Raw genomic sequence first — 18004 nt, forward strand, 5'->3', positions numbered from 1 at the left:
CCTGGCCTTGAACACCTCCGGGGATGGGGCATTCACAGCTTCTCTGGGCTTCTTCTACAATATCAATGTGTGTCATAAAGCTTTGTAGCTTCCTTTCCTTTTCTTCCACTGACATCAGTGAAAAAAGGGCTATGCTTATGCTGAAATTTCAACAATTGTTTGGCAGCTGTGTCACAACATGTGGCATTATTGTTGGCTCAAAATTTTGCTGATTAAGTTACTGTATATTTGCTATTTATTTATTTTTTTTTTTTTTGTAATATCAAGGAGAAGCTGCAATGTAGTTCCAATTTAGTTAATAGATTGATGTGAGAGTTATCCTATATCTACAGGAATCGAACCCCAGTTTCTCTCAAATGTCTTCATGTGCCTAGCAGATAAACTGCCAGATTGCTTCAGCTTATTTTGGAGGACTGGGAAGGGAAGTTAGTTTTCCAGAAATGCTAAGGAGAAGGTCATAGTAGCATTCAACTTCTGTCTAGTAGTTCTGAGGTCAATAGACTGTTCCAGGGTCCAGGTGAGTATGTAGTCTTATTCTGCTCCGTGGAAAATCATGGGAAATTTTCCAGTTGTTCTTAGATCCTTTGGGACTGTCTCTGCAGATTTCCTACCCTGCTTGTATCACTGCTCGTGTGTTTCACTGCTGACCACTTCTCCTTTGTCCCTCAGGAAAGAAGTCCAGCTACAGCAGAGTTCAGAAATAGATTTGAGGTGCTAGGGGATTTTTCATTAGTGGTGGCTAAGAGCTCAGTCATGAAGAGTCTGGAGAAACTATCTCATTCAGCAGAGAAGGCAGCTACAGATATTCCAGAAAGTTATGTGGTATAATAAGGCAAAAATTTGCTCTTACGTTGTAGACTGAAAGCCTCAAGCACACCTGCATCCCTCCTCCATTTCCCAGAATATGTTCAAAATTGCCATTTTTTTTTTTTTTTTTTTTTTTCCCAGAAGGACTGTTGATGTTTTCCAGATCACTTTTGATCCCCTTTTATACTTACTCTTTAGTTCCACCATGCACAGAAATTATGGTCAAAATATTCGTGGGTATACTGAAGCTGAGTAGATGTACTCCTGTCTTAACTAGTGTTTCAGGGATGCCATTACTTCCAACACTATAGTCCCTACTCAGTCTGACTGTGTGGTTACTTGCCTCTTTGCAGGCACTGTCTTGTTTCTTGATACCACAGGCAGATCTCTTGCAGCAGTGGTATCCTGACAGCATCACATTTATGTATTTTCACTTCTGTGTATTTTGCAGGCATGATGCTGCAACTGTTTCAAAGACATTTATGCATATTTCTCAGTTTGAATGTATCAAACCTTTTTTCTCTCAGGATCACTTTTTTGATCTTTTCCCTTTAGGTTAGGATGTACACAGACAATCAAGATGACAGGTAGAATCAACTGTGAACATTCATTTTGAAAGATTTTCTCACAGGAAGTGTGATTCTGTACAGTGTGTGAAAAAATCTCTTTTTAATGAAAATGTTCGGTGTTTCTTTTCAATTCCAGGTTAGTTATACAGTAATGTCAGATATGGTTTGAATACAAATATGAACAACTGTTCAGTTCTTAAATTATGGGATAATATCTTGCATTTCATTTCTCCAAGTAGAACCACCTTTGGCTTTGGTGAATATCCGGATATAGGAAAGAAGAGCATGGCAGCCTGGAAAAACTTGGATTTTAATAGAGGAAATACAGAATAAAATTTAGGACAGGCAGTTTCCAATTCCATTTACTATCCATGATTGTGATATTGGATAAAAATTCAAACAATGAATGTCTAATTTTATTTAACTGTTAATATTGGTTAGCTGCATAAAAGTTATCTTAGGTCCTGGGATAGAAAAGTATTGCATGCATATTTTTTTAAGTATCTAGAGCAGCTGTTTGAAATTTTGTTCTCATTCTACTGTTCCGGTTGCTCTTATCGAAGATGTCTTTTATGCTAGAGACAAAATGTATGGAAGAATGAAGGCTATAATGGCATTAAAAAAGCAGGACTCTCCAACTGATTCATGTAAAACCTTCACTTTAGCTACTACATCTTTACCTGAAAGGCTCCTCTTCCATCCTGTCCAGTTATTCCCCCACCAACACTTGGGTCTGCTAAAAAAACACATGATAAATCTCAAAATGCCATTCCACTCCATGGAAATAATCTCCACTGCTGCAGTAACAGTGGTGAGGAGAGTAAATCAAACACGTTCCCATGAGAGCATTAAAAAGAAAGCTCCTTAAAAATGATGAATGTCCTCCAATCCTTTCACTAAAGAACACCAGACGTAAAAAAAGACATTTTTACAACTCCCTGTGTCTGTTATCAGCACTGCAGGGAACTGCAGAAATTCCATAGGCACAGAGTCCTGGGAAATGGGGCAGAAATTGAGAAGCAGGTGTTAAATTGTCACTGGAAAATACAGTGTTTTCCTACTGTGGGGTTTTTATGACATATTAACTCTTCTGGACTTCTGCCAGTAGGATAGCAGAGGTATGACCACATGTTTTATTGTTCTGTGAGGTAGTTTTGCTACCTCATATTTAAAATGCCATTATCTTCTTTTAAGGCCCAAATCAAGTATCTTTAAAAATTCAGGACTCTTCCTGTCTGTATAATATTATCATCAGATAATATGATGAAAATTAATATATTGGGGAAGGCAATGAACTTTTTAGTTTGTATTGTATTGTTTTTGTTAGTTGGGAAAATTATCCATCCTTGAGTTATCTAGTTTTTTGTCCCCATATGTAGTATTTTCTCTATACATACACAGTTAGATGTACAGATATGTGAAATGTAGAGCAGCATGAGAAATGTACTTTCCTGTTTCCTGCTATTTGCATTAAGTGATAACATATCAAGTATTTGTTAGCAGGAGATGAGGAAATCATTATGTAAGCTAAATAAGTGGTCATTCACTTTCTCTTTTACTCTCTTAAAGCCCAGTCACATATGATCAGAACTCTAGAAAATGTATATGCTAAAATCACAAACCCATGACAAATTTTACATTCCATGGAAGATTTATTGTGCCTCAGAAATTGTATAACTGAAACTGGGCTGAATTTTGGGTTTTGCAATAAACTGCGGCATGAATATTTCTGCAATTTCTTTAAGAAAAAGAATCATCACAATCATTAGTGGATCAATTGTTGAGCAAATGGAGGGGGTGATCATGCACAAGCCAGACTGGTACTAACTTCTTCTGGATAAAATAGTGCTACTGAGTCTAATACGCCTCCTTTCCCTCTCCCCTTCCTTAAATGTATTTTTATGGTGATTTGGTTGTTTACAATGCACTGAAAACTTGGAAGCTGATTGTATTGCCTTTTACAAAAGTTAGATGTTGCTAGTTCTATTTCTTGCCTGGCTGAAGAAAATGTGAATGTTTGTTGAGAGTATTGAAGACATAATTTCCTAGAAATTTGCAAATGCAACTCCTATCACCTCACAGTACTTCAAGCTCAAATACATTCAGAAAATGGCAGAAAAATATTGATATAAGCTCAATAACCTCTCCACCTCCAACTTAGAACAAACATAGTTTTTGACATATAAATTGAAAATTCCAAGTGAAAAAAATGTGAAGGGTGCAGATTTCCCTTTTTAGGAAGTTCTGTGAATATTGCTGTTAATTTCCTAAGACTACAAAAATTCTCTGCCCACTGAACCTAATTTTTCCTAATGTTCTAATTTCATAATGAAACTAATTTCACTATGATAAAGTTAGCATTTGTGAATGCCACTATCTTCCTCCATCCATCATCTTTCCTTCAAAATTTAGGGTAAATAAAAGTAAAACAGAAAAAAAAAATCAAATCTGGTGTTGAATTTACATAGAGACAGAACGCTGTTCTCAAAGTGACGCTTTACTCATCACTCTGTTGTGCAAAGGGGCTATTGGTAGGGGTTCATCACATACACACCACCCATGCCAAGATTCATTTGTACTCACAAATTGTTGTAAATCACTTTAGTGTGTATGAGAGTGAGATATAAAATCTCAGTATTTACAAGAGATTTTGTAATTATACTCCTGTACATAAAAATTAAATTGAGAAACTACAGAGTTAATTGCAACTGGATGAAATCTGAGGAAAGAATAGATTGCTGATCTTTAGTGTAATTAGAAAAAAAATGTAGTTTTATATACAGTATTTTCTAAAACTGAAACACCTTACTCAAATTCAAGCTGGCTCTCAGGAAATTCAAGTCAAGCACCCAAAGGCTCAGACCTTCAGGCTTCAGATATCATAAAGGCAAGCATCTGCCTCCTCTTCATGGTGAGCGATAGGGATTAGTATTGCAGTACACTTGGAGCAAGCTATCCCAAACTTTTTGATACACTTCCTTTGATGATAATGGCGTTTTTTTCCTGTCTGAATTAATGCCAATGCATTACAAAGTATATTGAATTTCTGGTAGTTCAAATGTGATGCAATAAAATTCATGAGAGATGGATATGATGACAAGAAGAGACTAGGAATTACAATCATACAAACCGTTGTGATAATCAGATATAAATGAGAAATAAGGCGTTATTTCTGCTGTAAAAGCTGAGGCCAAATAGCTCTTGTAAAAACTACTAAGAAAATAAGTGGACTCTCCATTTCTTGATGACTTTAAATCAAGACTGGATGCTGGTTGGGCTGGTATTCATGCTGGTAGAGTAAGCTGTTAAAATCCATTTCCTGCAGACTTGATCACTCATTTCCCACCACCGCTGCCTCCTTTCCCAAGGGCCCCAGCTTTGAGGACGTCTCCTGCAACTAAACCAGGTTCAGGCTCTTAAGGCTTCCTCTACACACACACATTTCCATACCAGCATAAGGTTTCTGGATGGCCTTGCATGAGGTATTTAAAGCAGAAAGGGGCAGCTTTCAATCTGAAGAAGCTCCACAGAGCCGCTGAGGTGCATGGGCAAGACTGTGTAGGAAGGCTGTTGTCCCTCACAAGGAACCTCAACAAAGTAGTGCTGGGGAGAAGCACCTCATGGAGGACCTGGCCTTCCTAGGTTGGTGGGGAAGGGATGCTTTGAGTGTGCAGCACATGAGCACGTTCTTGCACTTGTGTTTATGTAGTGTTTAATGTTATCTCTTTCTCAGGTCCTGTGGTGGCCGAGAAGTAGCACCTGACAATAAATTGATGGTACACAAATGCAGAAGTCAGGCAAAGCTAAAATCCTTGGTTTGCAAAGGAAGAATTTCCTGATATTTTTTTGCTACGATAAACAAAAATGAATCGTTAAAGCTGAACTGTGGTTCTTAGAAAAGGTTTTAAAAATGAAAATAATAGTTTTCTGGATAATTTCTTTCTCCAATTGCAGGTTCAGTGAGTGAGAAACTGCCTCAACGAGAAGGTGCAGGAAAAACAGGTAAATATTTTAGATGGCTTTTAGATAGAAACTAAAATATGCTATATTTTAGTATACTGTGTATACTGTGGGATAAACCACCATGATTTTCTGTAGGTTTAAATTATCACTGAATGGTGGAAAAAACTTTGCTTCCCATAACAATACTCTGAGCTATTTTCCCATACTGCTCTCTTGCCCTAGAGGACAGATTATTCTGTCTGTTTGATAAAGCCAGCATTCTGCAGTCCCAAAATCTTGGAAACTGTAGTCCTCACTTTATGTCCATAGCAACCAGTGCTTGAGTCATCTGGGACCCAGCACTTTTTTCTATAATGTGATTAATTCAACTGATGGCTTACATTCATGGCCAGATGACTGTTGTTCTTAGAGATAGATCATAGTGTACGTTGTTGGCAGGGCAAAATCTGATGCAACTCCAACATAGCCGGTAGATTTAAATGAGGGAGATATCTGTTCTTTAAGCAAAATTAGAGCTCATGCTCTCCAAACACTTAAAAGAATTTTAGATTCAGCTGAAAATAACACACTAAATGTTTCTGCCAGTTACAGTGGGATAAATTATTTTTTGAGAAGTTACTCAAATTTGTGCTAATGTTAATGACTATCCAGTTTATTCTGCTGTAAACATAATTGTTGTGCCATTAGGTTACGAATGTGCCATTAGGTTACGAAAATCAGTACTTCGTTAAAGGCTAATAATGACAAGGTACATGAATCAGCAGTGGAAAACTATTCCTTCAAGTCTTCCCGGACAAACTGTGGTTTCCACTAACCTCAAGTTGCCCATTATGTTCTGGGAAAATTTGCTTTGGGTCAGGACTTTCATTTTCAGCTTTGAACTATATGAACTATCCCATATATAAAACTTGTCTGGGTCTTAGAATTTTTTTGTTTGTTTGTCTTGTTTTTGACTGTGAGGGCTGAGTTGCTGAAGCCTGAATAGACACTCCTACAACAAGAAACTTAAATGATGATGTTTCCCTTTACATCACATATATTTGTGTCTAAAATGACACAATTGTATTTCACTCATGCCTTGTTTTTATTCTCCAGCCCAAGCCTGCAGCGCAAAGGGCCGATGTCCTGGTTCCCAGGTGGTTCCTGGCTCTTCTCAGATACTGCTAACATCTCCCCACCCTTCCAACAAGTCACTGCCTTATGCTTTAAATGAAATAATATTGTCAGAGATATCACAACCTCTTTAGGACTATCACAGAGTAATGAACTTGATCTGCTATCTGAGTTAAAGATCTGTGATCTTGCCTCATAGTCAATGTAGTAAAAATATTTTGTAGTTCATCTTGCTAGGGCACAGAGGTAGCTTTTGGAATAACCATAAATTTAGCATGCACCCCTTCCTGCCCATCGTCCTTCTTCATGTTGCTGTGGACTAACTGGAGGTGCCACAGGTTGGGGTTCTGATACTGTAACACAGCAAGCTTAGGAAGTTGATGACATTCTTGCTGCTACAGAAGACATGCCCCAAACTTGAGTGTCCTTGATGACTATACTGTCAAGATACAGTATAGACTTAGCCTGAGGCAGTCTTTTCTTCGAAGATGAAGACAGACAGACCCTCTTCTTCCACACATACTCAGAGAGAATGACATAGAGGGCCATATCTGTTTGAGATGTGCAGCTCATATTTTTGGGGTATTCCAATACTGAATGAAAATTTCCAGTCACAGATTTTGAATGTCAGGAGCACTGTTCGCATGTTTGCAAATTTGCATGTTAACTGAAACAGCAACAAAGCTTAAAGGATACTTCCTAACATATCTTTCCCCTGTGCCACAGTTCCCACCTCTAGCCAGAGAAAATATTCAGACTATCTGAAAAGCACAAGTGTTAGGGATGGGATTGTGCCCCTTTTTCTTAGCTGACTGCAGGACTGTGTTCTAGTTAATTGAACTCTGATAATGGAATGGTTTGTTTACATGTATGTACATATGTAGTGGTATGCAGGTGCTGGCCAGGAAGTCCTATGAAGTTAACATATGAAATATCTGAACTGAAGATGTACTGCAATGCAGTCGTTCCAGTGTATTGGATTTTGAACAAAAAAAATCTACATGCTTCTTCATACTTAATACAAAAGGTTTTTATGAAAAGAGAAGACACTTTCAAAGAGCACAAGCAGAAAATTAATGCCACGGTCCTCTTTCAGATTAAGGGTAGTTCAGGAGCTGTTGTCGTTCCTCCAGTTTTGGAATGAAGTTAGATTAATACAGATATCCCATACCAAATGTTTGATTTGATGGAGACCAAAAGAAAACCTCTTTCTTTTTGTTTGGAGGACCTGTGGCCAGTTTTGTGATTCAATTGCTAAGTATCTGATTTTTTTTTTCTTTAAAATATATATTCATATTAATAAACTGTGTCTTAAAAGCTGTGTAGTAAATGCTGTTTAAATGAACAGAGTTCTTTGTCAAGAGGATAATTTTGATTGGGCTGATAATTGTTAAAATTGCAGCATTATATCTGTATTTCACTTATTAATGTAAGAACAAATGCATCACAAACTCAAACAGAAAGACAATGATAGAACAATGTCATTTAAACCCCAAACTGAGTTTGTGGCAGAGCCTGAAGTTACATTCTAAAAGTCAGTTTTTTTGAATCACATACTGATTGATGATCTAAATGCAGGTCTTGATTTTTAACATGCTGGGATATTTGATGTCCTCTCTGAAATTAGTTGATGGTCTTATTCCACCACCCAGAGGACAACACAGAATTGCTAGCAAAACTAATGGAAGTGACAGTCTGTCATGCTATTCAAGCAAAGCATCCTATCATTGCATAGACATGAAAAATGAACATTCTTAAAAGAAGTCTACTTATGGTTTGGTTAAAACATTTTGCAATGAAAACAAGTTTCTATTGCTGCTGCCTTGCTTTTGTGGAAAGCATGCAGGCTAGTTTTCCAGAGTATTTGCTATGAACTAGGCTGTGGCCTCCAAAGGGGAAGGTCACAATACTTCCAAATCCTGTATGTGCAAAAGGAAGCTTCACAGTTACCTTCATTTCTAGCTTCTGTGAAAATGCCACAAAAACAGCCTGGAAACTATGTTGGTCTGTGATCCAGTTGTGAAACTGCAAGAAATTTTCATAAAACCTTTGCATGGAAGATGCTGTTTACCGCAGAGTAACTTGGAGTTAGCTCCATTCTACAGGAAACAGCAGCTAGAAAATAAGTACAAGATGTACTAGCTCATTTTTACTCAGTATCTGAAATCATTTTAAATAACAAAAACATAATAAGGTGAAGGTGGATCTTTCTCACAGATTGCTAACTTGAATTTTTTTTCATACTGAATTTTTCTTTTCCAGCACTGCTTCCACTATGTTTTACTAAAATTATCCACATTCTTTTGTCATTTCTGTAAATTTTCGTCCCTCTTGTTTTGCAGTAATGGTTGATTGTGGATGGATGGAGATGGCTGACTAAAGGATAAGGATAATGCAAAAAAAAATCTGATTCTTTATGAATCTTGCTAATAAAATCATCTTGACTGCTAAATACATTCTGCTGTGCAAAAAGAAACTTTCCTTTCATTTTAAGGTGTCAACATATCTGCAACCACTTCCATCTCAGACTGCTTTTGCTTTCACAGGACTTACCCCTTTGATGCATTTACTGAATTTCTTTTTTATGAATGTTTATTTGTTCAATTATAATCTACAGGAATCATTAAAATGAAGAACTACTGTCTGGGGAGCAACTTGATCACTTCATGCCTCTTCAAAGACCCTGCAATTAATTCATCAGCCATAATCTTAAAAGCTATACATTTATAATCTATAGTGTGCAGGCGTAATATGTCTATGCTGTGCAGTACATATTAATAATGCTTAAATTATTGTTTGTTTACCGGCCGGGGCTATGTGCAAATCATTAGCATCAATCACGTATGTACACTTATTTAGCTTACTCTCATAATTGTAGTCTCCTTGCAAATCTTTTCCATTCTGAATTCAGATGATGTCTCAGCTCCTGCGCTGGAGACTCAGCCTCAAGGTGATGAAGAAGGTAAGCATCGACAGGAATTTTAACAGCGCGATATGAAATGGATGCAATATGAACCATACACCACAGCATCAAATACTACCTTAGAACTAGGGAAACTGCTGGGGCTGATCAGACTTCCGGAAATTGCAAGAAATTGAAAACTTCTGTACCTTTTTCAGGATAAAAACAGAAGACACAGTCAAGTCTTAAAACTTAAAAACAATGAATTTCATGGAGGTAGTTTTGAGGTTACACTTCAGCTATGGACTCTTAACAGTAGCAAATTTATTGAGAATACTCAGGGTACAGACAGGTTTTAAACTTGAGCCACAGTTCAGATTAAAACTGTATGGCCAAACAAGGAAGTTAAAAGCATAAATTCTGTCCTCAGCATATTTTCTAGCAATGTAAGGTTAGTGTTTTTACAAGCGTATTTGGATCTGGGAAAATTCAGTGCTCTGTAAATTGAGAGCTCAAGGCCCATATGCAGTTGTAGTCCTATATTGTGACTATCTCTGTAAATAGAAAGCTCAAAGCCCATATGCAGTGGTAGTCCTATACTGTGACTATCTTACCACTCAGCGTAAATCTCACTGAATCTAATTTAAAGTTACTACACATTTTGGATTTTTTTTTTTTTTGGTGGGGGGAGATATTTATTCTGATTAAATATAATTTTATTCTACAAATATTTCTTTCAAACCTTTGTTTGAATGGAATAAGAAATGAACTATTTATGCCTTTGTATGAATAAAGATTTCACCTGTTCTAATACAGATCAGTATACCCTTTCCCTTTTTAAAATCCACGTCTTTAATACTGATGACTTAGTATTATTTAGCTGCTAGTAACTTTTTAAAAAATGTAACATTTACAACCTTTTTTCTGTTGTATTTTTTTCTAGATATAGCTTCTCGTTATCCTACATTATGGACTGAGCAAGTAAAGAGTAGACAAAACAAAACCAATAAAAGCTCAGGTAAGAAGCTGTGGTGTCCTTACTTTGCAGAGGTCCTGTGAAGACATGCATTAAGCCTTGTTAGAGCTGAAGCCATTTAAGTGAAAGTTGTTTGAATAACCATTCTGCTTCCACTCTTATCATATGGTAGTGACTGATGATTTACATCATGATGATTTTGTAGGCTCACGTGGCATGCATTCCTTTTGTATGGAAATATTTTTGGCCAACATTTACTGGGTGTAAATCGCCATTATTCCACTAAAGTCTCTGGCTCACGACTATATGCATCTGTGAGTGGATCTGATATTTATATTTATTTTCCTCTTTGATTATCTGTCTTTTTATTACCTACTTGTATTTTCCTTCATTGTTTTTTTTTTTTTTTTTGATGGTGTGTAGCAAGAAGGTACTTGGAAACAGACAGTGGAAGTTACATACATTTTGTGCTAAATCTTAGGAGGCAAATCTGAAAAGAAGAAAGCTCCCATCAGAAACCAGTTATCAGTTAAAACGAATTTGGAAATATGGTGTTATATGTGTTTTGCTTACATAAATTATCTGTTATTTACAAACTGGTTGCCAGTTTAGTGTGGATGAATTATGTTGCCTTTTAAAATAATTGTTAAATTTTAGCTTTACCTTTTTCACCACTTTTCAGAACTGAGCTATGGAAAACTGGATAAGAAATCTCAGGCGAATGTCTTAAGACTGAAACCTCTAAAATATTCAGATGCATTCAGTGCTTTGGTAGGCTAGGAGTTTTGATGCCTTCCTCTCTGTTCCCTTCTCTAAGTGGAATAATCTTTAGAGAAACTTCTTGAGTTTCCCGGTTTCTTTTTCTCTGGAAAGAAAGTTTAGTTTGAAAGGAAATATTAATGATACAGACCGTTACTCACTAAATAACCCAAAAGCACACTTCAAATCCAGTGGAAATTGAAGCTGTGCTTTACCTTTAGTACTGTGCTTAGTAGTTTACTGAATTGAGGCCCCAATGGATGTAAAACATCAAACAATCATCATAAGAAAGAAAGACATTTTTACTAAGAGGTTTATATATTCCTTTATTAAGCTATTTTTAACAACAAAGCCATAGTTATTATTACTTTTCCCTCTCCTTGATGCTCCAATAGGCAGCTAGGGAAAGGATTGTAAACAGATTATAGACAAGAAAAGTAAACGTTTTCCATGCTGGGGATATATTCTGTCATTTCCTTAGCCAGTTTTAGCAAGAACAGAATTCCTTTGGGATTTCTGTTTGTAAAATCTGCCTAGAAATATATAACATACATGAGTGTTTCTTTCATTTTTACAGTGCTAGTTGTATTAGGTAGATCTAAAGCAAGAGTTCTTGAGTTTGCAGTGCTGCTGCAGGAAGTGAAAGCTTAAACACGTGCACATGCACAAAATGTTAGGGAAACAACAAAGAAAAGGTGGGTTTTATTACTGGGAACTTGTAACCTCCAATCTACCTAAGGACATATTTACAAAAGAAGAGACCGGTAGCGTAGTCTGTCTGTATTATGGTTGCTAGCTATATGGTCCATTAACATCAAAAGCGTGACTGTATTGGATTTGCTAACAATAGTACTTGCTCACAAGAAGTGTAGGATCTCAGGAGTGTTTGCACATGCTACACCACAGAAGTCAGCAGACACTACATAGTGAGACTTGCTTTCGTCTGTAGGCATACCTGGTGCTCCAGAAGGGCTCACCACTGTCTCTTCTGTTATTTCTCTTATATATTTAATATGACATTATCAAGCCAGATGAATCTAGATGCTAAAAACAATGTCTTAATCAGTTGTGCTTGGCAGTATCTCTCTCCTGGATGTCAGAAATATACAGTGAGTCATGTGGCATTGAAGTTGTTTTGATGGCTGAGCCTCACTGATATTCTGTAATCAGGTCTCTTAAGATCTTGAAAAAACTAGGTTAGATTTTCTCCTTATTACCTGTCAGAGTGGTGCCAAGGCTTTGGGGAACATCCATAGAGAAGAGTTCTGTGCTGCTATGTGTGTAGAATAGGAAGGACCCCATGGCTGAATCCAGTGGATTGTAAACTAACCACGTTCGGATACCTAGGCTTCAATCTAAGGAATAAATACAGATGTCTTCTGTACTCAGTTTGCTTAGCAAGCTCTGATTCAGGTTTGGATATACAAATACAAGAAAGATTGTTAAATGTATTTGTCTGAGAAAAATGAGGAAAATTTATATCTGCAGATTTAATGTGTTTATAAAACAAAAGATGAAACCCAATTTATTGGTAATCTTCATTTTTTCTTCTATTGTAATCCAAGTGCTTTCAAAGAACTTCCAGTCCAATTAACACAGGCCCTGCCTGTTAAAAATAAGCAACGTAAAATGATAATGCTAAAAATTTCATGCAAACTGCAAATATCCTACTTAAAGCTGCCTACGTTAGTCTGTATTGCTCTTATTTTTCGTATTTTTTTTTTTTATCTGAATACGTGTCCTAAGACGTCACAGTCCGTAAGGTATGGGCATAAAGAAACTTTTCTAGACTTGAGAAATCAGTTTTCTTAGGAGAATGTTTTTTTTGTGTTAAGAATCACAGATGACTACATTGCGTTTATTGCACTCATCTGGAGTAGTTTGGTTTTGCAACTCTATAACTAACCTATAAGTTATAATGAACCGATAAAATTAGTGTAAGATTTTAATTTTTGAAGGGTAAAAAATAATGGCTCAGGAAATTCTACTTTATATTAGTTATTCATTGCTTCCATTTGATTTAAATCAGCCAAAAATAATTTAGTACAGAGAAATGACATTTGGGAAATGTACAGATGAAGGGCATGAAATTACTGGATTATATATCCATACTGTATAATTTTTTCTGGTGCATATTATATTTATTGGTTCAGAGAAACAGATCATTGCTGCTTAGTAAAGGCATTTACAGAGTGGTATTTAGCCTATCAGATTTTGATGACAAAATGTTATTCCTGGAAAAAAAAAAAAAAAAACAGCACCAAAAACAAAACAAAACAAAACAAAACAAACAAACAAAAAAACACATCATTGTTGGGCCATATAACAATAGCTCTGTTTATAGTGGTGGATTTGGCTGGAAATGTCTGACCTTCTCTGTTTTAAAACTTCATGTATATTGATTTTTTCTTTTTGGTCTTTTCAGAATTAGAAAATGTGTATACCTGGTTGCTAAAATAATACAGTATTTGTGGAAAATATATTATACGTATATACATATGCCTCTCTGTCTTGGCAGGTATTTCAAGATTTTTTCATTTCTGGACTTCTTTCTAATCCTACACTCCTCATTTCTTCACTCATTTCACAGAAGATATTTGTGGTTTTGCCACATCAGATTGACAAAAATAAGAATTATAGCAACAGCTAGCAAAAATAAGCTGGAGGTGTTAAGGTGTTAAAAGTGTTAAAAATAAGGTGTTAAAAATAACACCTACATTCAGATGAACTACATATTGTTTATATATACCACCACAATATCATTTGAAAATCTAGGTAGTGTGCTTTTGGAGCTTTTGTATTTTGCAAAGAACAGAGGACAGAAGGTCTTTGGATTTGGAGAAAACAGACATTTTGGACTCAGCAGTTGTCAGTTACTTTAGCTTCAAGGCTAGGAGCAGCCAGAATGCAGGTGGAGGACAGTACATGGCAATGCAGATACTTTCCCATCACCTAACAGGGGATACAGTTTCCTAAGGAGTTTCTCTAATAGTTTCTCTAATAGTTTGTTGTGGCATCTCTTCCATTGAAAACAAATAGGGTGAGTTTAACTCACTATTATGTTAGTGCTTAGAAAATTCTTAAAGTACTGGATGATTTCTAAGTACAAATCTGTCCACCACACAAATGAGAATAAATAATGGCAGTATAAAATTTCATAAATCTTGCAAATGCAGGATGCAAAAACTCAGCCATAATCTGAAATATGCTTACATATGTGCTTAAGAAGATTCTGATGATAATATAATTCAGATTAAAAGAGACAGGGTCAAGTAATGCATCATTGGCTAAGATGCATTACAGTCGTATGTATTTACCATTCGGTTCTATTGTCTTCTTATTAATATTTTATATGCTATTTCCTCAAAAAAATAATAATGTGGCATTATTAGCACTAAAGATGTGTGTTCATTGATTATCTGTGTAGTTTATTTAATGAGCATTGTAAAGAGTGATTGAAAAATTTGAGATTTGTTTTGTTGATAATCTGGTATGACCAGCAAAATAGAAGACAGGAAGAAATTGTCACATTTCTTTATACTTCACTGAACTTGATTCTGATTTGTGTGATAAATTTTAAACTCATGACCCCTGGCAGTCTGTGGCAGAACTCCCAGACCATGGTTCCACAACCATTCATGCTCCGTCTTCATGCTACTAGTTCACCAGTCATTCACATTTCATCTGGATCAGGCACAGACACGTGATCATATGACATGCTAGCATAAAGCTGGCACGTGTTTGTGCCAGCTTTATGTTTATCATCTTTAAGTGGGTGCTGGAGGACAAGCTGTAAAGGATCCAGCATAAAATAGGGTCAGCACAGAGTCAAGCTGTTAAAATTAACACATCTGTGCAAAAGGTAATGGGTCATGTGATTATGATTTTTTTTTTTTAAACCTAGAACTAAGAATCCTAAATCAGAATTTATTTCCTCCTCAAACTATGGCTTTATTGACTTCAAGAGTGTCAACACTACACCTGAATCTGGACCTAACAGTAACATAGAATCATCTCTAGCTTCATTTTTGGCTTTGGCTGTGCACATGTGAAAGCAACATGGAACTTTTTAAAATTTTAAACACAGCAGAGTACTGTTTTATTGCTCACAATTTACTATAGACCATCAGTTTCAAAGGTATTAAAATAACTATTACAAGATATTATCAATTAGCTCAAGAGGTCTTGATCCAACAGGAGTTTCATTTTCAAAACATCACATGTATGGATTGCACATACAGTAATGTAGCATAGACCGACTGCACATACGAGTGAAAATAGTATAATGTCTACTGTGAAGATATTCTTAAAATAATAAAATAGGACATGTAAAAATCCTGGAAGTGTTTAATGTAACTAGCAAATTAGGTATATGTCTCCATCCCAAACTGTTGCATTTATCTGCCTGTACAGTCTGAATCTGTTTACAAACTCTGCCAGTGAGACTGATTAATTTGACAGAATGACATTCTAATATTTGAATACAGTTTTTATTGCCGCCTCATCAGACTGCTTTAAAGCACTTGTACATATGAGTTTTCTCACATGGAAACTATGTTGGTTGCCAGTGAGGTTTCTGTTTTGCTAGCTGTTTTGTTTCTCAAAGGCAATTGTTCCAGTGGGATCCATGTGCACTGATCATTCTCTGAAAGTCACCTTCTTGTGACAAAGACAAATTTTGTTCCACACTCTAGTGCTCATGTTCATGACACAGCGAACCTGGATAATGTCTCTGGGATGTGCCTATCCTGGCAAAACTCGGTCCTGAAGTTAAAGTCTGCATGAAAAAAGCCTGCATTTTCTTGCAGTGGAAATTAGTGTAAGAGTTTGTGTGTGTGCCCGATCACATCAATTCTCATAGCCATTCCTCCCTCAGCATAGGAAAATGAGTAACTTACAGACAGGAAAATGAGTAACAGCTCAGTGACTTCGTATTTATTCTCATTTATTGTTGCATTTTCCAGATGATGCTCTTAATATTGATTCAACAGAAATTATGTGCTGTTGAAGATGTGCGAGCTAGCAAGAAAAAAAATAAGATCCGTTACACATTCCGTGTTACAAATGTATTGCAAGTTAGTTAGAAGTTTTCTAAAACTATTTTGAATTAGGCTGAATTTGCAATCTGAAGATTTGAGATATGAATCCAGTTATGATCAAAAGGATATCACAAAAAAAAAAAAAAAAAAAAAAAAAAAAGAGAGAGAGAGAGCAAAGAACACAGGGAAGAGGGGGAAGAGGGTGTCTTAAAAGTTTGTTGCTTCCCTTTTTACAGTTGAGATTCCTAGCAAGTAGTGTGCTGGTGTGCAGTAGCCTGGCCGATACTCTGTTCTCAAATTTGCTTGTATTCAGCACTAAAGGAGGGGGAGGTGAGGACTTTAGAGCAAACTATGCAGATATGAGCAAAGAGTTATACCGTATTGAGAGATGTCCCTGCCTATGGCAGAGTGGTTGGACAAGATTATCTTTAAAGGTCCCTTCCAACTCCGATAATTCTATAATTCTAGGATTCTATGATTCTACATGACCCCTGCATCACTGAGATTCTCCATGACCACTCTGAATGCTTTACACCTGTGCTGAACACTCAGAAATTGGGTTTAAATGAATATATCAAGTAGATTTGCATAGGAAAATAGCCTGATTGGGAGTGGTTCATTCATGGCAAACCACAGAATTAAAGAATTTCTTCCCTGTTATCATCTAATTTCAGTCTTAAGGACAGCATTTCTTTGCAACAGTTGGTGAGGTATCAGCCACACTCAAATATGGGACTTACATTCCCAGACTGCATTGTAAGTACAGACATTAGCTGTAGCTGGAGAAATGAAGAACATGGAAATAAGATGCCAAAACATAGGCATCTAAAGCCTTTTCATGTGTTCTAGACTATCTGAGATATCTGCATGGGCTGGGAGATTAAAAAAAAAAAAAAAAATGAAGTCTGTGCTCTTCTGGCTTGTAGGTTTGATAGTGCAGAGTACCTGGAATGGCATTGAATTGAGCCCAGAGTACCCAAATTCAAGCCATGAAAGGTAAGCAGAAGGCAAAGCCATTGATTTTAAATAAGATTTCAAACATATCAATTTGCTAGTAAGGCCACACAGGAATTCTGACAATAGGAGGTCAGTCCATTACAGATGAGTTTAATCCCCAAAGGCAGTCTCTGCCAAATTTTGGACAAGTTGACATCCAGGTATTAATGTGAACTTTATAACTTGGGCTCATCTGCGAGTTAATTCCCAACACAAGAAAAGGCACTGGCATTTTTTACATGACATCTACAGATGAAATCTGAATGTTTTGTGATGGCCCCACACCTGGCTTTTAGGTCTTGTGAAACTTGTGGGTGTTGGAAGACATCAGCTGGTAGAATATTTGTTGTTTGTCCTGTTATTTCAAAAAGTTATACATGGAAGATAAAGAGAAAAGTGAGAAAAATGTGAGGATGTTGAGTAAGAAAACTTGATACAGCTGAAGACCGGAAGCTTCCAGGCCAACAGTATTATAACCTCGTCAGACTCTCTGGATTGTCTCTGGTTGCTAACTCACTCAATGTTCCCTTTAGAGTTCCTGAATGAACACAATTATTTGGAGTGAACTATAATTTTTGGTTTGCATTTTACTATAAAAACAGCATTGTTAAGAAACTGTTCGGGATGGAGAAATGAGAGACACTGTCACATCTCATTATATCCCATACTGTTTTATTTTTAAATATTTTGAAGACTAGGAAGTAGTTCTCTTTTATTTTTTTTTCTCCTCCATTTTTTGTTATTTTTCTGTCAAGAATCAAAGCAATTTCAGAACAGAATTCTTTAGGAGGTGGTTTCAAGATACTCCCTGGCAGCTGAAAAACTGGTGGCATTGGAACTAATGATTGCCCACACCACTGGGGCCAAGCAGTAAATGGTA

General features: G+C 36.4%; 1 protein-coding gene across 8 annotated transcripts in view; it reads left to right on the forward strand.

The window, feature by feature from the left end:
* SMOC2 (SPARC related modular calcium binding 2) overlaps positions 1 to 18004 on the forward strand; it is a 147697-nt gene that overhangs the window by 63023 nt on the left and 66670 nt on the right. For 4 of the 8 annotated variants that reach the window (XM_040551196.1, XM_040551197.1, XM_040551198.1 and 1 more), the window contains exons 5-7: positions 5331 to 5378; positions 9364 to 9414; positions 10298 to 10372. In XM_040551196.1, the coding sequence (XP_040407130.1) occupies positions 5331 to 5378; positions 9364 to 9414; positions 10298 to 10372 (174 nt within the window). Of the gene's footprint in view, positions 1 to 5330; positions 5379 to 9330; positions 9415 to 10297; positions 10373 to 18004 lie in introns of all 8 variants that reach the window. The other 4 variants (XM_040551191.1, XM_040551192.1, XM_040551193.1 and 1 more) reach the window with 1 other exon arrangement.

This window comes from Cygnus olor, chromosome 3, assembly GCF_009769625.2.
Source record: "Cygnus olor isolate bCygOlo1 chromosome 3, bCygOlo1.pri.v2, whole genome shotgun sequence".
Lineage (NCBI taxonomy): Eukaryota > Metazoa > Chordata > Aves > Anseriformes > Anatidae > Cygnus > Cygnus olor.